Source organism: Euwallacea similis, chromosome 4 (genome assembly GCF_039881205.1).
Source record: "Euwallacea similis isolate ESF13 chromosome 4, ESF131.1, whole genome shotgun sequence".
Taxonomy (NCBI): Eukaryota; Metazoa; Arthropoda; class Insecta; order Coleoptera; family Curculionidae; genus Euwallacea; species Euwallacea similis.
Window position 1 is genome coordinate 5,854,608 of NC_089612.1, and position 13,503 is coordinate 5,868,110.

At 38.2% G+C, this 13,503-nt stretch overlaps 1 protein-coding gene across 1 annotated transcript; it reads right to left on the reverse strand.

Annotated features, from left to right (window-relative positions):
* Window positions 1–775: 775 nt before the first annotated feature.
* Ets98B (DNA-binding protein Ets98B) lies at window positions 776–12,439 on the reverse strand. The gene is made up of 5 exons (XM_066389566.1): window positions 12,125–12,439; window positions 6,975–7,998; window positions 5,488–5,642; window positions 2,758–2,881; window positions 776–1,976 (listed from the first exon to the last, which is right to left on the reverse strand). The coding sequence occupies exons 1-5, from the start codon at window positions 12,158–12,160 to the stop codon at window positions 1,639–1,641; spliced, it is 1,677 nt and encodes a 558-aa protein (XP_066245663.1). The 5' UTR covers window positions 12,161–12,439; the 3' UTR covers window positions 776–1,638.
* Window positions 12,440–13,503: the final 1,064 nt, after the last annotated feature.

A 13,503-nucleotide genomic window follows, 5' to 3' on the forward strand; every position in this document is an offset into this window, starting at 1 on the left:
CTGCTCCGCTTTGCGACCTATTATGAATTCCGTGGAGATAGGCTCCTGATTTTTTTTCCATAAATTTAGAAAATATTTATGAAAACAAGTGGGGTACCTACCTAGTTTCTCATAGATTTTTGGTATTCTCTTCTCGGTACGACCTCGATATTGCCTTCCCATGGGCATGCCAGATTGTAAACTATCAATATTGGTAACAACCGGTGGCGTACAGTGTTTTACACCGCTTTTCTACGACTCTTGAGTACAAGTTTCCATATTCACAAATACTTCGTGGCATACTTCGTCTAAAGCCTCTACATATGTTCACATTTTTTAATAAGTGATGACCTTTTCTTTCGCTTTATCGTGAATTTGTTTTGAACGAGTGTTCTGCAGACAGTGATGTTTTTCATTGGATTTAGAATCAAGATATATCAATGGCACAATAAATTCACAATAACGCAATCTTCCTCGGTTAATCCATCATTCTGGGAATTTCTGGACCAACCGGTAACTCAAATATCGGTTTTATGCAGGGCATGGGGATTCCGCATGTGTCCTGAGGATCCAATAATGAAATTACGAAAGGTCGGCAGCCTTTAATTAAGATTTTTATTGACACATGCCGATCCTAAATCCAAAGGAAATCAATTTCTCTTCTTTGACGCTTTGATTTTTTAGCCAATTTCGGTACGACCTTTATGATTTTGTTGTTTCTTTTTCTTCGCGGAACGCCTCTGTTTTCACTAAGCAATGTCACTTATCAGGAGAGAAAAACACGCTCAATTACAAATTAGTTGATAACTATGCTTTATTAAATCTTTACGAAATCGATATTCCATTAATAAATTCACTCTTTAATAACAAAATAATAAAATAAATAATATAAATTATGTTAACTTCTTAGGTTTAAAAGATCTTCTCAAGCATTCTGGCAACACTTAATGCTTTCTAACAATAAATACGGAAATTATTATACAATAATTAATCGAGAAATATAAATGTGAGTATTGTTGCTTATAAGGAAAAATTAATAGAGAGCTTATAAGGATACTTTCAAGGATTGATACCTCCCCAAGTCGAGACTAATATACAAAATCTAAGGAATTCATTGTTCATAGAACTTACATTACTTAATATATCATAGATATATGGGACCAAAATCACCAGTTTTCAGAACCCAAGGGAATGAATGTCGCCTGAGATCTAGTGCTTCTTTCTCGTGGTTCAACTCGAGCTTCGAAAGCCGGAACTTTCCGGCCTGAGCACCAAAGCGGAACTGCGAAAAAAGCACTTCCTGCTTTGCTCATTGTTTCACTGGGTTTTTACTCCCTGGTAAATACTTTAATCGATTGAAACATTTGGAAATTACCTTCCGAATAGGCGCTAAAAATGCGCGAACCAAGACGACGACGGTAATACCCCGCCCCGCCCAGACTTTCGGCACTCTGATAACTTCAAAGTGCCCTTATATACACCTACACCAAATTAGCCCTTAACCCATAACTACTAAAATTCCCACTAATTTACAAATAAATATATATTGTTGAGCCAAACAGTCGTGCGGAGCAATATGCACTGTCAAAAGGGCAGAAATGAGATCATATGACCTACAATGATTGGACGCGAGGACGTTTGACTGTTACTGAAGAAGATTCACAAGTTGTACGGATGGCAGAACTGGTACACCAGTCTTTGCGACCGTTCAGTCTTCTTCATAATACCTTTTTTGTAGTACTGTCTAATGGACCTGCTCAGCTTATCGTAGTTCATGGCAGGTCTGTTCTTGCGTTTGCCCCAGAGCCGGGCCACTTTCACCGAATCCTCGATTTTGAAAATGCCCTTGGTGCGGTCCAACCACCTGATGCAGGAACCGTGCGTTTGAGGGTTCGACAACAATTCCTTCAGGAATTGCCAGAGGTGGATGTGCGAACCTGTTCTGGAGGTGCTCGGCTTGTTCTGGTCGGATGCAAGGTGAGACTCCTCATCCTCATCTGGAAAAGAGAGGGGGGTACGATCAAGCAAACTAAGGGATTCTTTTGGTCCGTCGTGTTTGGGTTCGAAGTCTTCGGTTCCTGAACCATTAATTAAAACCAGAAAAAATCTTCCTGTCTGCGCCTCTCGCTATTAACGGTGAATGAAACAATCGCTTTAATCGTTTCGGTCAAAATTGAAAAGGTTCGATTAAACTAAACAACAAAACAAGGTTTTGCGCTCGTCCATTTGCCACTCCCATTTTAGACGACCTTCTAAGCTTGTTATTGCTCAGTTTTATACTCATTTTAATGCCTCTCCTGTTGTTTTTTTTTCTTTAAATTCCGCGGAATTTTGAAAGTCTTTGTGTAGCCATTATCCATGGACTTGCCACGATAATTAAAGTTCTATAACGTTCCTAGTTTCTGTCTGAAAGCAATTTTCCTTACAACCGTATGCATTCCAATGGGCTAACATTCGATCAATTATTGTAAGTAATGTTCCATGACAATTGCTCCTATGCTTGGTGATTCTACAATTAATTCCAAATGCCACAATACTCAATATAAACCATAATGCGAACATTAATTTTGCTTTTAACCTTATTAAAGTCGACTTATAGCGCACGTATACCTACATATTTTTCGTCGCGAGAAACCAACCATCAAGGTTATCTGGTTCTACGATTTATCTCGGAATCATCTACACTGTTTGCCTTTGTCTTAAAAATTAGCGACGGTTTCAGGAAACCCAAATCACCAGTGTAAACATATTTTGGTTTATGGCTGAGGAACTTCTTACCTTCCGAAACGTCGCCGCTGGACGCGTTGCTGGGCACGCTCTCTGGAGGCAGCCAGTTCTTCAGATTTTCCTCTGAGTAGGCCGCTTTCCATATTTCTAGTTGCGCGTGCAAGATCATGCCAGCCTGGAACAGCATTTGCAGAATATGTAATCGTGTTATGTGGCAATAATATGATAACAACAATAAGGATAATCGAGATGGGCTTAAACGTATGCACGGTGCATAAACAGGTACAAGTCGATGAAATTGACGATAAAGCGAATTCCATGTGTTTTCGATTGGGTATGTGGGTCGAGCCTCGCGAACAACTTAACTTTCTCCTCTAAATATACACAAACATAAATTTCTTCTTTCTTCCCCGCAACGTGAAGTCAAGAAATTCTTCGTAAGGTCGGTGAACGACATTGCCAGAAGAAACGTTTGAAACGGCCGGTTTTTGCATACGTTTAATGCTGCATTCTTTAACTAAATATTGGCATTTTGGAGGCACAAATGTTGTCCGTAAGATAATGGCCGACGCAGAGCTATCGTCACGTGCTGGCTTTATCAAGAAAAATAAATGCATCTAAATATAAAAAATTGGAATTTTATCAGAGTCGTTTAAATGTGACAAAGTGCTGTTGTATGAACAATTTTTTTTGCGCAATAATAAAATAAAAAAATTGTGCGGAAGCCGGAATCGATCTTGGGTCACCGCTGTAGAACGCCGGCACTTGGCTTATCAGCGCAACCCAGTGTCGGCACTCAAGGGGGATCCAGGATCGGTCCCTAGATGGAAGCGACCTTTTCCGTGCCGAAAAATTGCAAAAAAACTATATTGCCCTCATTTGTAACAACCGCCCCTTTCCATAAGCCATGTAGAGGGTGTTCCTAAATATCATTTATGTACAGAAAAGGGTAATTCTTTAGCTTATTGCATGACTAAAAGTTCATGTATACGTAGGTCCACAAACGCTTCGATACCTATCTATAGGGTGTTTAAATTTCCGAAATTTTCAGTTTTTTATAGCTCTAGCAGTTTTTGAGATATTTAGCTAAAATTTGGAATATAGTTTATCCTGAATTTCTTCGCTGTGTGCCGCTTGTGGATTCTCAAATATAAAATGACTTTTTATTTTACTTAGAAACTTTTTGGTCTCTTGTAATTTTTTCGCATCTATCTCGGTCATTGAGAAAAAATAAAAACCAATGTTTTGTAACTCGCCAGACGAAATTAAAATTTATTATGGGCAAGCAATTATTTATTATAGGTAATTCTCTATTTTTAAGGATTTCAAAGGTTTATTTGGAAATTAAAAGATTTAGCCGAGTTAAAGTCGTTAAAAGACAAAGCCGAGAATGTAAAAATTGAAAAATTTCTGAAATGCGAACGCTCCGTGGATAGATAACGAAGCGTTTTTGGACCTATCTTTATATGAACTTTTAGTTATGAAATAAGCTCAACACTTACTCCCTTCCGTATGTAAGTGATATTTAGGAATAACCTGTATACACATATAAAGACAAGTCGCCGGGGAAATCAAATATTAGTAATAAATGGGCAAGCATAATGATAACTATTTAATTTTAAAAGGTACACCCTGTATATTCTTCAGTCTTTCTATAGCCCTTAAAAAGTCGTATAATGTTCCATTTACGATAAAAGCTCAAAGAAAATCAAAATGAGTTTTCAGCAAGATAATACCTAATGTCACACTTTACGTGCCGGCGGCATCACCCTCGAAGTCGAGATGAAAAACGGCGGTTTCTTGACGTTCAGGCGAACGTTTATAGGGATTATACGGTTAAAATTACATCGACAACACTTATGAAGAAAAATACAAGAAAAAGTTAAATACAAGAGTTTCGTATTTTTATGTAAGTTATCTGAATGTACAGAAAAAAAAAACAAAAAATGCAACCATAAAGCGAACTGGCAACTTTTTAATTTTAAATGGAACACCCTGTATATTTCTTTATCGTTCGACCATGCGTGAAAACTGATTCGAGTGGACTCCATTCATAGTAAATGAAAAAAAAGATACATTTTCAGCTAAGAAGTGCCTATGAAACTTTTAAGTACCATCTGGCGCCATTTATGAACGGACTCTTGCCGATACCCTAGAGATTTCCTGACAGTGGTAAATATCGCTGATGAAAAACTGTCCCTACAGCCTTGAAAAAAATCACGGAACAATAAAAAACTCTTTTAATCAAAAATACAGATTCAAGACAGTTATATTGTAAAGAGCCAGCATTAGAACGTGATCACTTATAGGAAGGTCAGAATGATTTTTTCGCTACAATCACGTATTAAAAATTCCCACAATAATGGACGTTTTCTACACATTTATCGACCGCAAATCTCATCGATAGTTATGACTAAGATGTAAAAGAGCACTCATTAGTGAAACCTAAATTAAGCTTGCTGTGTCAGTATCGAATAATTCCTTTCTTCAGCGAATACCAAGAACCCTGGTACCAGAGTATTTCGTAATTATAATATTTTTTTTTGGAATAATTGATTTTTCCAAGAATCAATGCAGTCATAGCCATTCTCAAAATCTCAAGAAAACTTTTCAGCTTCCACGTCCTCGCAATATTATTTATTATACGCCGATTAAGGCGTGTTTAATGGTATTTAGGTTAAACAGCTAGATAAATCTTACTGGTCTTGTATTGCAGTTGCATGCCTCAAACGCAACACCATGTAAGTCCCACATCAGCGAAAGAAACGTTATAATCCTTACCTGAGGCGCCCGATTGGTGAAATCTTTCTCTGACAGAGCTGAAAGATCCATCCCTGAGAGATCCCAATTCTCAGATATGGGTTCTGGACAGCTGAACTGTCTGGATGTCCATCGTATCCAGGAGAGAACGTCTGAGGGGCTCCATTTCGACGGGTCTGAAACAAAAACTTGATTTGTATAGGTGTTTTTTGCGCAGTTCAGTTATAAAACGTTGGTAAAAACCATGAAGTGATATGATCTATATCCTTGTAACAGATATTTGAGAAAAAACGTATATGGGGCACACCCTCTCTTCCACATATCTACTACTACTGTTTCCGTTATGCAATCACGAATCAGTTTTTTTCAGTTCCATATAAAATGATTAACAATAGAGCTTTATTTATAGTCCAGTTCCACCCACCGTATACCCAGCTAACCTGAGGGTATTTGTTTCAGCCATGGTCTCCGTGACGTGGTTTCAGACCGAATTAAAAGAACTGCAAATCCCTTGTGTGCTAAGTAAATACAGCAACAGTGTTGTACAGAAACATTAAAATCCCAAAGAACATACCAATTATTGGCCTTCAAAACCGCACCCATTCAGTAGACTGCTTTTTGTGCGATATTCACTTCTTCGGTAGTCTGGTTTGGTAATATTAATGCGTATACAGGGTGTTTCAAAGTTAACTGTACAGTCGCTACCAGGTGTTAGAGTACTTTACCATGATTCAAATTCGCCCATATATCGTAGAGAAAACGTCCTGGTCTGCGTACGTGGCCTGCTAGATCGCCAGATTTTAATCTATTGCATTGTTGCTTCTGGGGCATTTAAAATCTGAGGTTTATAAACGAAAGCTAAACACAAGCGACGAGCTGTGCGACAATTAGAAATAATCTCAACTTTAAACGACATGCAACTTTCGCTGAGAGCAAAAAAATGCATAAAAGAGAATGGTAGTCGTTTTAAATATCTCTTTTAACTGTTTTTTGTTATGTTGTAATTGTTATTATTTAATTTAATTTTTCGTTATTACATTGCAAAGATGGCGTTTATTTTGAACAATTATTAAATATTTAAAATTTTTCAAAAAATGTTTTGTTGCTGAGACAAAATGGTACGTGTGGAAATTATGAAACTAAGATGGTAAAGACAGCTTTTAACGCTTTATCGAAGGCCCACATTATTTTAAAGAAAATAATATATAGGGTATTCAAATTCATAAAAATTTCTAAAAACATTTTTGCTTAGTCCGGACCTGCAATTGTATACCCAAGAAACTTACGAACAATGATTTCTTTGCCTGCAGATTGGGCACTTAAGAACGGTTTGTTATGATACTCGCAACTTAAAGACCTCTAAATTGCATAAAGTCGTCTTCTTGAGGCGGATCTTCAGAACGGCATCTAGCCAAACCGAGCCTTTTTCACGCAAACATGATTTAACATTTAAAACGTAACATTTACCCATCGTGTTTACTAAGAAGAAGCAAATTTCAAGGTCTTACCAGGTGAAATCCCCAACAGACTACATGTGTCGTCTACGTCCTTCCTCATCTGCTCAATGGCCAAATTAAGGACGGGCTCTATACTCTCTCTGGAAATCTGTTCTTCACATCCCATCATCAAATCAGCCCCATCTTCCGGGGCGCCTGGTTCCTCCATCTTGATGTCGCCATTAACGAAATTGAAATCGATAGGATGAATGTTGAATTTCCTTTGGAAGCTCGTATCTCTCAAAAACTGTCTCAGTAATTGATGGTCTTTAGAAGGTTCAGGTACTACTTGGGGGGATTTTTGGCTCAAGAGGCCCCGCAGGGTTTCTGTGTTTTGGAGATCTCCCAGGATTTCGCTGAAGTCCACTGTGCTCTCTTGTTTAATCGGCTTCTGTTCGGGGGAAGATATACTTGAGTAGTTGGACGCAGCTGGGGACACTGGAGACGAACTGTCGTTCAAGTTCGGCAGGAAATTCTCTTCTTTGATCCCGAATGGGGATAAGCAGGGCAAGGGCGATGCGGCACCGCTCAAAGCTTCCTTCTTAATAAATCCGGGCTGTAAGTAAGTTTCTTCGCAGGGAGATTTGGAGTATACTGAAGAGGGACTTGCAGTGTATAGGGAGTACTCAGGGCTGCTCGGATAGAAGGTCTGTTCCCGATAGTTAACGAACTGGTCATTAGGGGACAGAAGCCCTTGAGAACTGGGGGAGTACGGAGACAGCGATCCCGAATTCCCCAATGAGCTCGGCTGGGGTACTTCTAGGTGTATGGGAGAATGTGGAGACAAGTACTTCTTATTGTCACCCAATAAAGCCTGAAAGTCGGGCTGAAATTCGCTGTCGGAAGCTTGGCTTCCAGGGGAGCTGGGGTAGAATGTGGTGAAGATTTTAGGCTGAGTTTGTTTGTCCGTTTGAAACAACTGGGACGGAGATAAGGGCTGATCACCTCCGGGGAGGAGTGACAAATCGAAGTTTTCGGCGAAAATACTGTAGTCGCAAGGCGGGGTAAAACCTGCTGAGGGCACCGTCTGGGGCATCTGAAATAAACAAAAAAAAGCGGAATGAGAGATGATTATTGTCAGAAAGATACAGTTAAGAAAAATATATTCTAAAATTTCTGGAGATCAAGAGAATAAAGAATTCTTGACAAGGAGGCGACAGGATATTTGCCAGTAATCTCTGAAACGCATAGATGGCGTCAACCATGCCAATCATGGATGGCGCCAGCCAGCGTCAGAACAGTTAAACTTGATTGGATAATTTCTTGACACTATGGGGAATGTCCGTTTAATTTTCTTCTTTTACGTTGTAACGAACCAACGTGGCGATAATCTCAAATAAGGTGAAAGAAAAAATATCAACCTGAACATAAATGTCCTATACGGTCATAATATATTCGATTTGTATTAGTTTAATTAATGTCTGTATCTACTTAAGTGCCTCTTTAACGTGCCACCGGGTCGGTAAATGGCCGTTATCAACCTAATTTAAAAAGGATTTTCGTACTAAAATCGTTTTGACGTATTAATATTATTTACATGACGGCACAATGTGTTCACTTTTGGCTACCCGCACTTTATTTATTTTGCTTTAAACTCCGATTCTAAATTTAAAGGCTTGAAATAACAAAGTGCTCGCATTATATAGGCATTTTCACTGCTAATTCGTTACTTACATATGTTACTACCACGGTACAAAAAGGATTTCAGCACACCATCACGATTCCGCGACTCATTCACTAACCCAATCTAATGGTTCTTACGCACACGGTGATTATGCACATTGCTTTGAAAAAAAAAACTTTGAAACACCTCATGTCCTTGTCTAATGTCACGGTTTTTCCGTTGGTTCCTTCTCTATCTGGTACGTTAAGATATTTTAGTCAACCTTGGTGTATGACTTACATTAAATTTCATGATTGAAGGCTTACTTGAGACCGCTCTGCATTAGTTATAGTTGCACAATAGTAAGCTCATCCAGCACTACGAATGATCTTTCTGTTTCTGTATCTGGCACTTTTAAGAGCTCGGGTTTTTGTCATAGGGAATTTTGCAATTAACATCGTTTGACGTCATAAACAGTAGCGCAATTTTGTTACTGTAAAGTTTATTTTAGTGACGAGCGAGTCACAGATGGTCATAAGACTTCTTTATAAAACTTTCATGACGCAAGAGTCCATATTTCCGGATTTCGGAAAGTCACGTACGAACAGCTATTTTTGCTCACTTTCTTAAAAATTTTAAAGTGTTTTATGGGCATTTGCGGGTCGTATTCGTTAATTTCTTATCTAGATAGTAGCAGATAGTAGAGTACTCAATGTCGCAGATGAAAATCATGTTTATGGCACCAGCTTGAAAACGCGGAATCATGTTTGCCTACAGATAACGTTTAGAACTTTTGTGCGTTACATCACAAAGTGGATTTTCTAGAATTACCGAACAAACCCTGCTAATTTACCAGCGAAAATGACGGCCCAATTTAACGGGTTCCTGCCCACCGTACCATTAAATCCACATTACGGGATGACCGAAATTGACTTGTGTAACGTTACGTAAATAAGACCGGGCGACCGAAAACAGTTTGGTGAAACGCTTACAAAATACTTGACCACGTCATTCTATGAAGAATTTCGAAGAAAGAAAAGAGAAAGTTTCTTCGGTACGAAAATGTACCGTAGAATAATGAATGGTCTTACTTTTAAGTCGAATGCGAATTGTTGGGGCGTTAGATCATGGCGATGGTCACTTAGCATGGTTTCGCAGTCGTTATGAATAAATTTCAAGAAGGGAACAAGGGAATATCTCGTTGTTCCCACAGTGTTTTAGATAGCTATGTACGTGGGTGTTTTCAGTAATTAGGAATACCTTTCAATCCTTAAATAACTGCGAAACCCGAAAAGCTCCTTTATTCTCCGCCACATTTGGTCGAATCTTTCTTCTCTTCACCATTGATTTGTTTGGGAAAATGTTCAAAATTTCCAGTTTGAAAGATACATTTTCAACCCTATCGAAAGGCCCATTTTGAATTTTATTATTATATATTATATATAATTTATATTATATCAAAATTTTTAGAAAATCACAATATATGAATCAATCGAGTTGCACCAATTCTTTTTCTGTCGAAAAATCCAAAGTGGCACCCATAAGAAAAATAAAGTTGATGATGGTAGCCGAAAGACGAAACGTCGGGTGGTAAATCTGAAGTTTTTTTCGGATATCTTCGGAACTACTCGGAAAATTCAAATTTTGAAAACGGCAAGCGCTAAATTACGCTCTTTGTCCCCATTTAAACTCTTCGTATCTCTTCTAGTTTCCGAGATCTCAATGCTGAATGTCGAATTTGAAATGCTCCATGTACAATATAGATTAGCACAACTCGATTGATTCATATATTGTGATTTTCTACAAATTTGAATTTTAAAATGGACTTTTTCTATTTTCCTGAAATCTGCCAAATTTTTCCCTTTTGCCGCCACGAATTTTCTGTAAATTAAATGCGCACAGAATTAAGTAATTCATGGTTTAAAACTTAAAAAATTTATGAATTTTTCTGTAGGGTCAATTTCTAGGAATTCGCTAGTTTCCTAAGGGAGTAGCTACACCACTGGATATGATACCAAGAACTGGAGCAGTAATAAGAAAGTGTTTTCAAACACTTTTAGGTTCTTGCCTGGGCTTCAGTGGCGTACAATAAGTCTAAAACTTAGCGGATTTATCGACTTTTAAGTGGATAGAACTTCAGAAAAGAGTTTTAACTTAATTGTAGAGGTTTCTCGCTGACTGGAAAATTAATTATTTAAAGATTTAACGAAGTTTAACAAATTTGCCGATTTTTCTATTGGGCCAGTTTCACAAATTTGATAATTTTCTATAAAAACAGCAACCAAGAGATCAAACGATCGACTGAGAGTTCCGGCGAATGGGTGTTAAATTAAAAGAGATATTCTTTGGGCAACAAACTGCAAATAATCCATAGATGCAACAAATTCTATTCTAAATATAGTCGTTTTTAAACTTCTTAAAATGTATTAGATTTGGCCCTCTTTACGTCGCTGATTTTCCCTAAATCAAAATTTTTGCGGTTTCCTCAAACCTTTTTCGACCATTAAACTGCAGCAAATACATAGGCGCAGCTTAATCAATTTACTTATTGTGTGTTTATAACAATTTTAGAACTGGATATTTTTTATTTTCCTCGATTTGCCCAAATGTCCTCCTTTCATCTACGCCACTGCTTTTGTGTAGGTTAAATTAAAATTTTCAGTTTCGAATGTACTATACCTACGTCTTTATTGTGAATTTCTGAAGGTTTGAATTCCAAAATTTTGAATTTCATTGGATTGCCACGCCGCCGATTTTCATTAGAACATCTGGTCGAACTGCAAATACTGTAGTGGCGCAACTTGACCTATTTATTTATAATGAATTTTAGAAAATGTTTAATCTCAAAATTGCTGATTTTAAACACTCTCGGATTACTTAAATAGACTTTTCTTTACGCCACAGATTTTCTGTAGATCAAATTGACAATTTTGGGTTTCAAAGAGGTATCTGCTGGCCGGAAATTTTCATTTAAGTTTCCACGAGTGAAATTCAAAGTCTCAGGTTTTGGAGTGCGATCCCTGGTATAAAAGCACCGCCCAAAGAACCCAATACCGTCTTTAGCTAAATCAGCTTCTTGAGCAGAGAAAGATAATTGCTTGGTTGTTGGGTTTCAAGGTTGGTAGGTTTTTCCAAAAGAACACGTAATACCATATCAACGCGCTGTTTTCGCATTACTACACCTTGTACGACGATTTAGAAACTCTGCACTATCAGTAGAAAGTATGATAACACCGCAAGTGCCTTAGTTGTTAAAGTTGTAATCAGTCGTCCAAAAACCGATAACGTGTTTACTCGAAAACCTATCTTTGAAGAAGCCATTGGGGTTCTGGAGATTGATAACCTTATCCATGATTGGCGTGCGTTTAAGTTAGAATATTTTGAAATTTCAAGTGCGTTGATCAGATTATGCAAAAAACTGGCAAAAACATGAGAGCGCCACTTGGGTGGCATCCTCCATAGGAACCCGTTTCAAAGCTCTTTGGTGACTTAGCAAGTAGAAAAACATGCATTAAATGCTAAAACTCTAACTAGCAAACATCTTGCTTAAACCACTTACCGACTCCATGACGATCAACCTGTCCGCCAGCACCATACTTCTTGGAAAATCGCGTGTTGAATCGCCCTACCGGCCTTGATCGCTCTTAGCAGGCTTTCGTGCAGTCACGTTTTCTTGGAGAGTCTTTCAACGCTCAACTTTTTCGAAAAATTCACTCAAAAAGTTCAAAAAATTGGGCGCGAATCGCTCGCGGTCCGCGCAACTCGAGCTTCGGATGCTGAATGCTACGCGATGGCGAGTCGCGGTACTCGGCCTACTTTCGGGTAGTACCACGCTCAGATCGACTTGCGTGTACCTATACAAGAAACCCATACAAGTGAAAGACGAGAAACAGTCGAGCTCGTTAAGAGCTGGTTTGTTTGCTTGCTATCAGATAAGCGACTAGTTACGCGTAGGTAACCTTGTGACTGAAAATATGTACATTTTACTAATTATCGTGTTATTACGCTAATCTGAATACTCAAGCATTATTTAATTATTCCTCTATTTTATGACTTTTTGAACTGTTTTTAATTGAGCTCATGCATTAATAAAAAAATCCTTTGTCTTGGCCCACGGCGGGGAAAAAATCTTTCACAAATTGCCTCCACTAATAGGCTAAATAAACAAAAAAAATTTCAGGTGATCTAAGTGGACATCCCAGTTGCGATTGTTAAATATTCATAAAGTCATTTAGATCACTTACTTACGTAATGGCAATATCGATTCTATTTGCCTTATCGAGATGTGGAAAACCCAGCAAGACCCGTGGGCGGTGGTTATTTATTGGGTTTGCTGGTAGTCTGGGCCGAAGTGGTTCTGGTTACCCGCAAAACTCTTATCTCAGACTATGAAACCGCGCTCATTTGCATACACGGGTAGTAAGCAATTATTATTGTTGTTTGTTGATCGGCTAAGGTGTCCTGGTACATGATTGATCAGTATTGTCGTTCCAATTGTGCACAAACAAACATAACACGTTCTGGGTAATTGAAAACCAAACATATTCTTGCAAATTTCCGCCTAATTGCCTCAACATTCATTAATTTCGCGTGAGATTGCTCATAGTCATTATCGGCTAATTGGGAAAATGATGTTACATTCGTACAGAATGGTTATATTTCCTGAAGGGTCTATTGCAATGCTTAATTAGTTGTAATTAAGTATAGAAAAATGGAGAAATCGTTAATACTTTCTTGACAATTTGGCGATTTAAATGTCTCCACAAGATAATAAGTTGCAGATTGCTCCCAGCACCCGCGGGTGCCATCTATGAACAGAACTGCGAGGTTGAACTGGAAATCAATATAGGGTGTTCTTTGACGAGAGGAAAATATTTCAGGGGATGATTAGATAGCTTGTTTCCAATAAAAATGGCATATAACTGATGGCCTGATTTC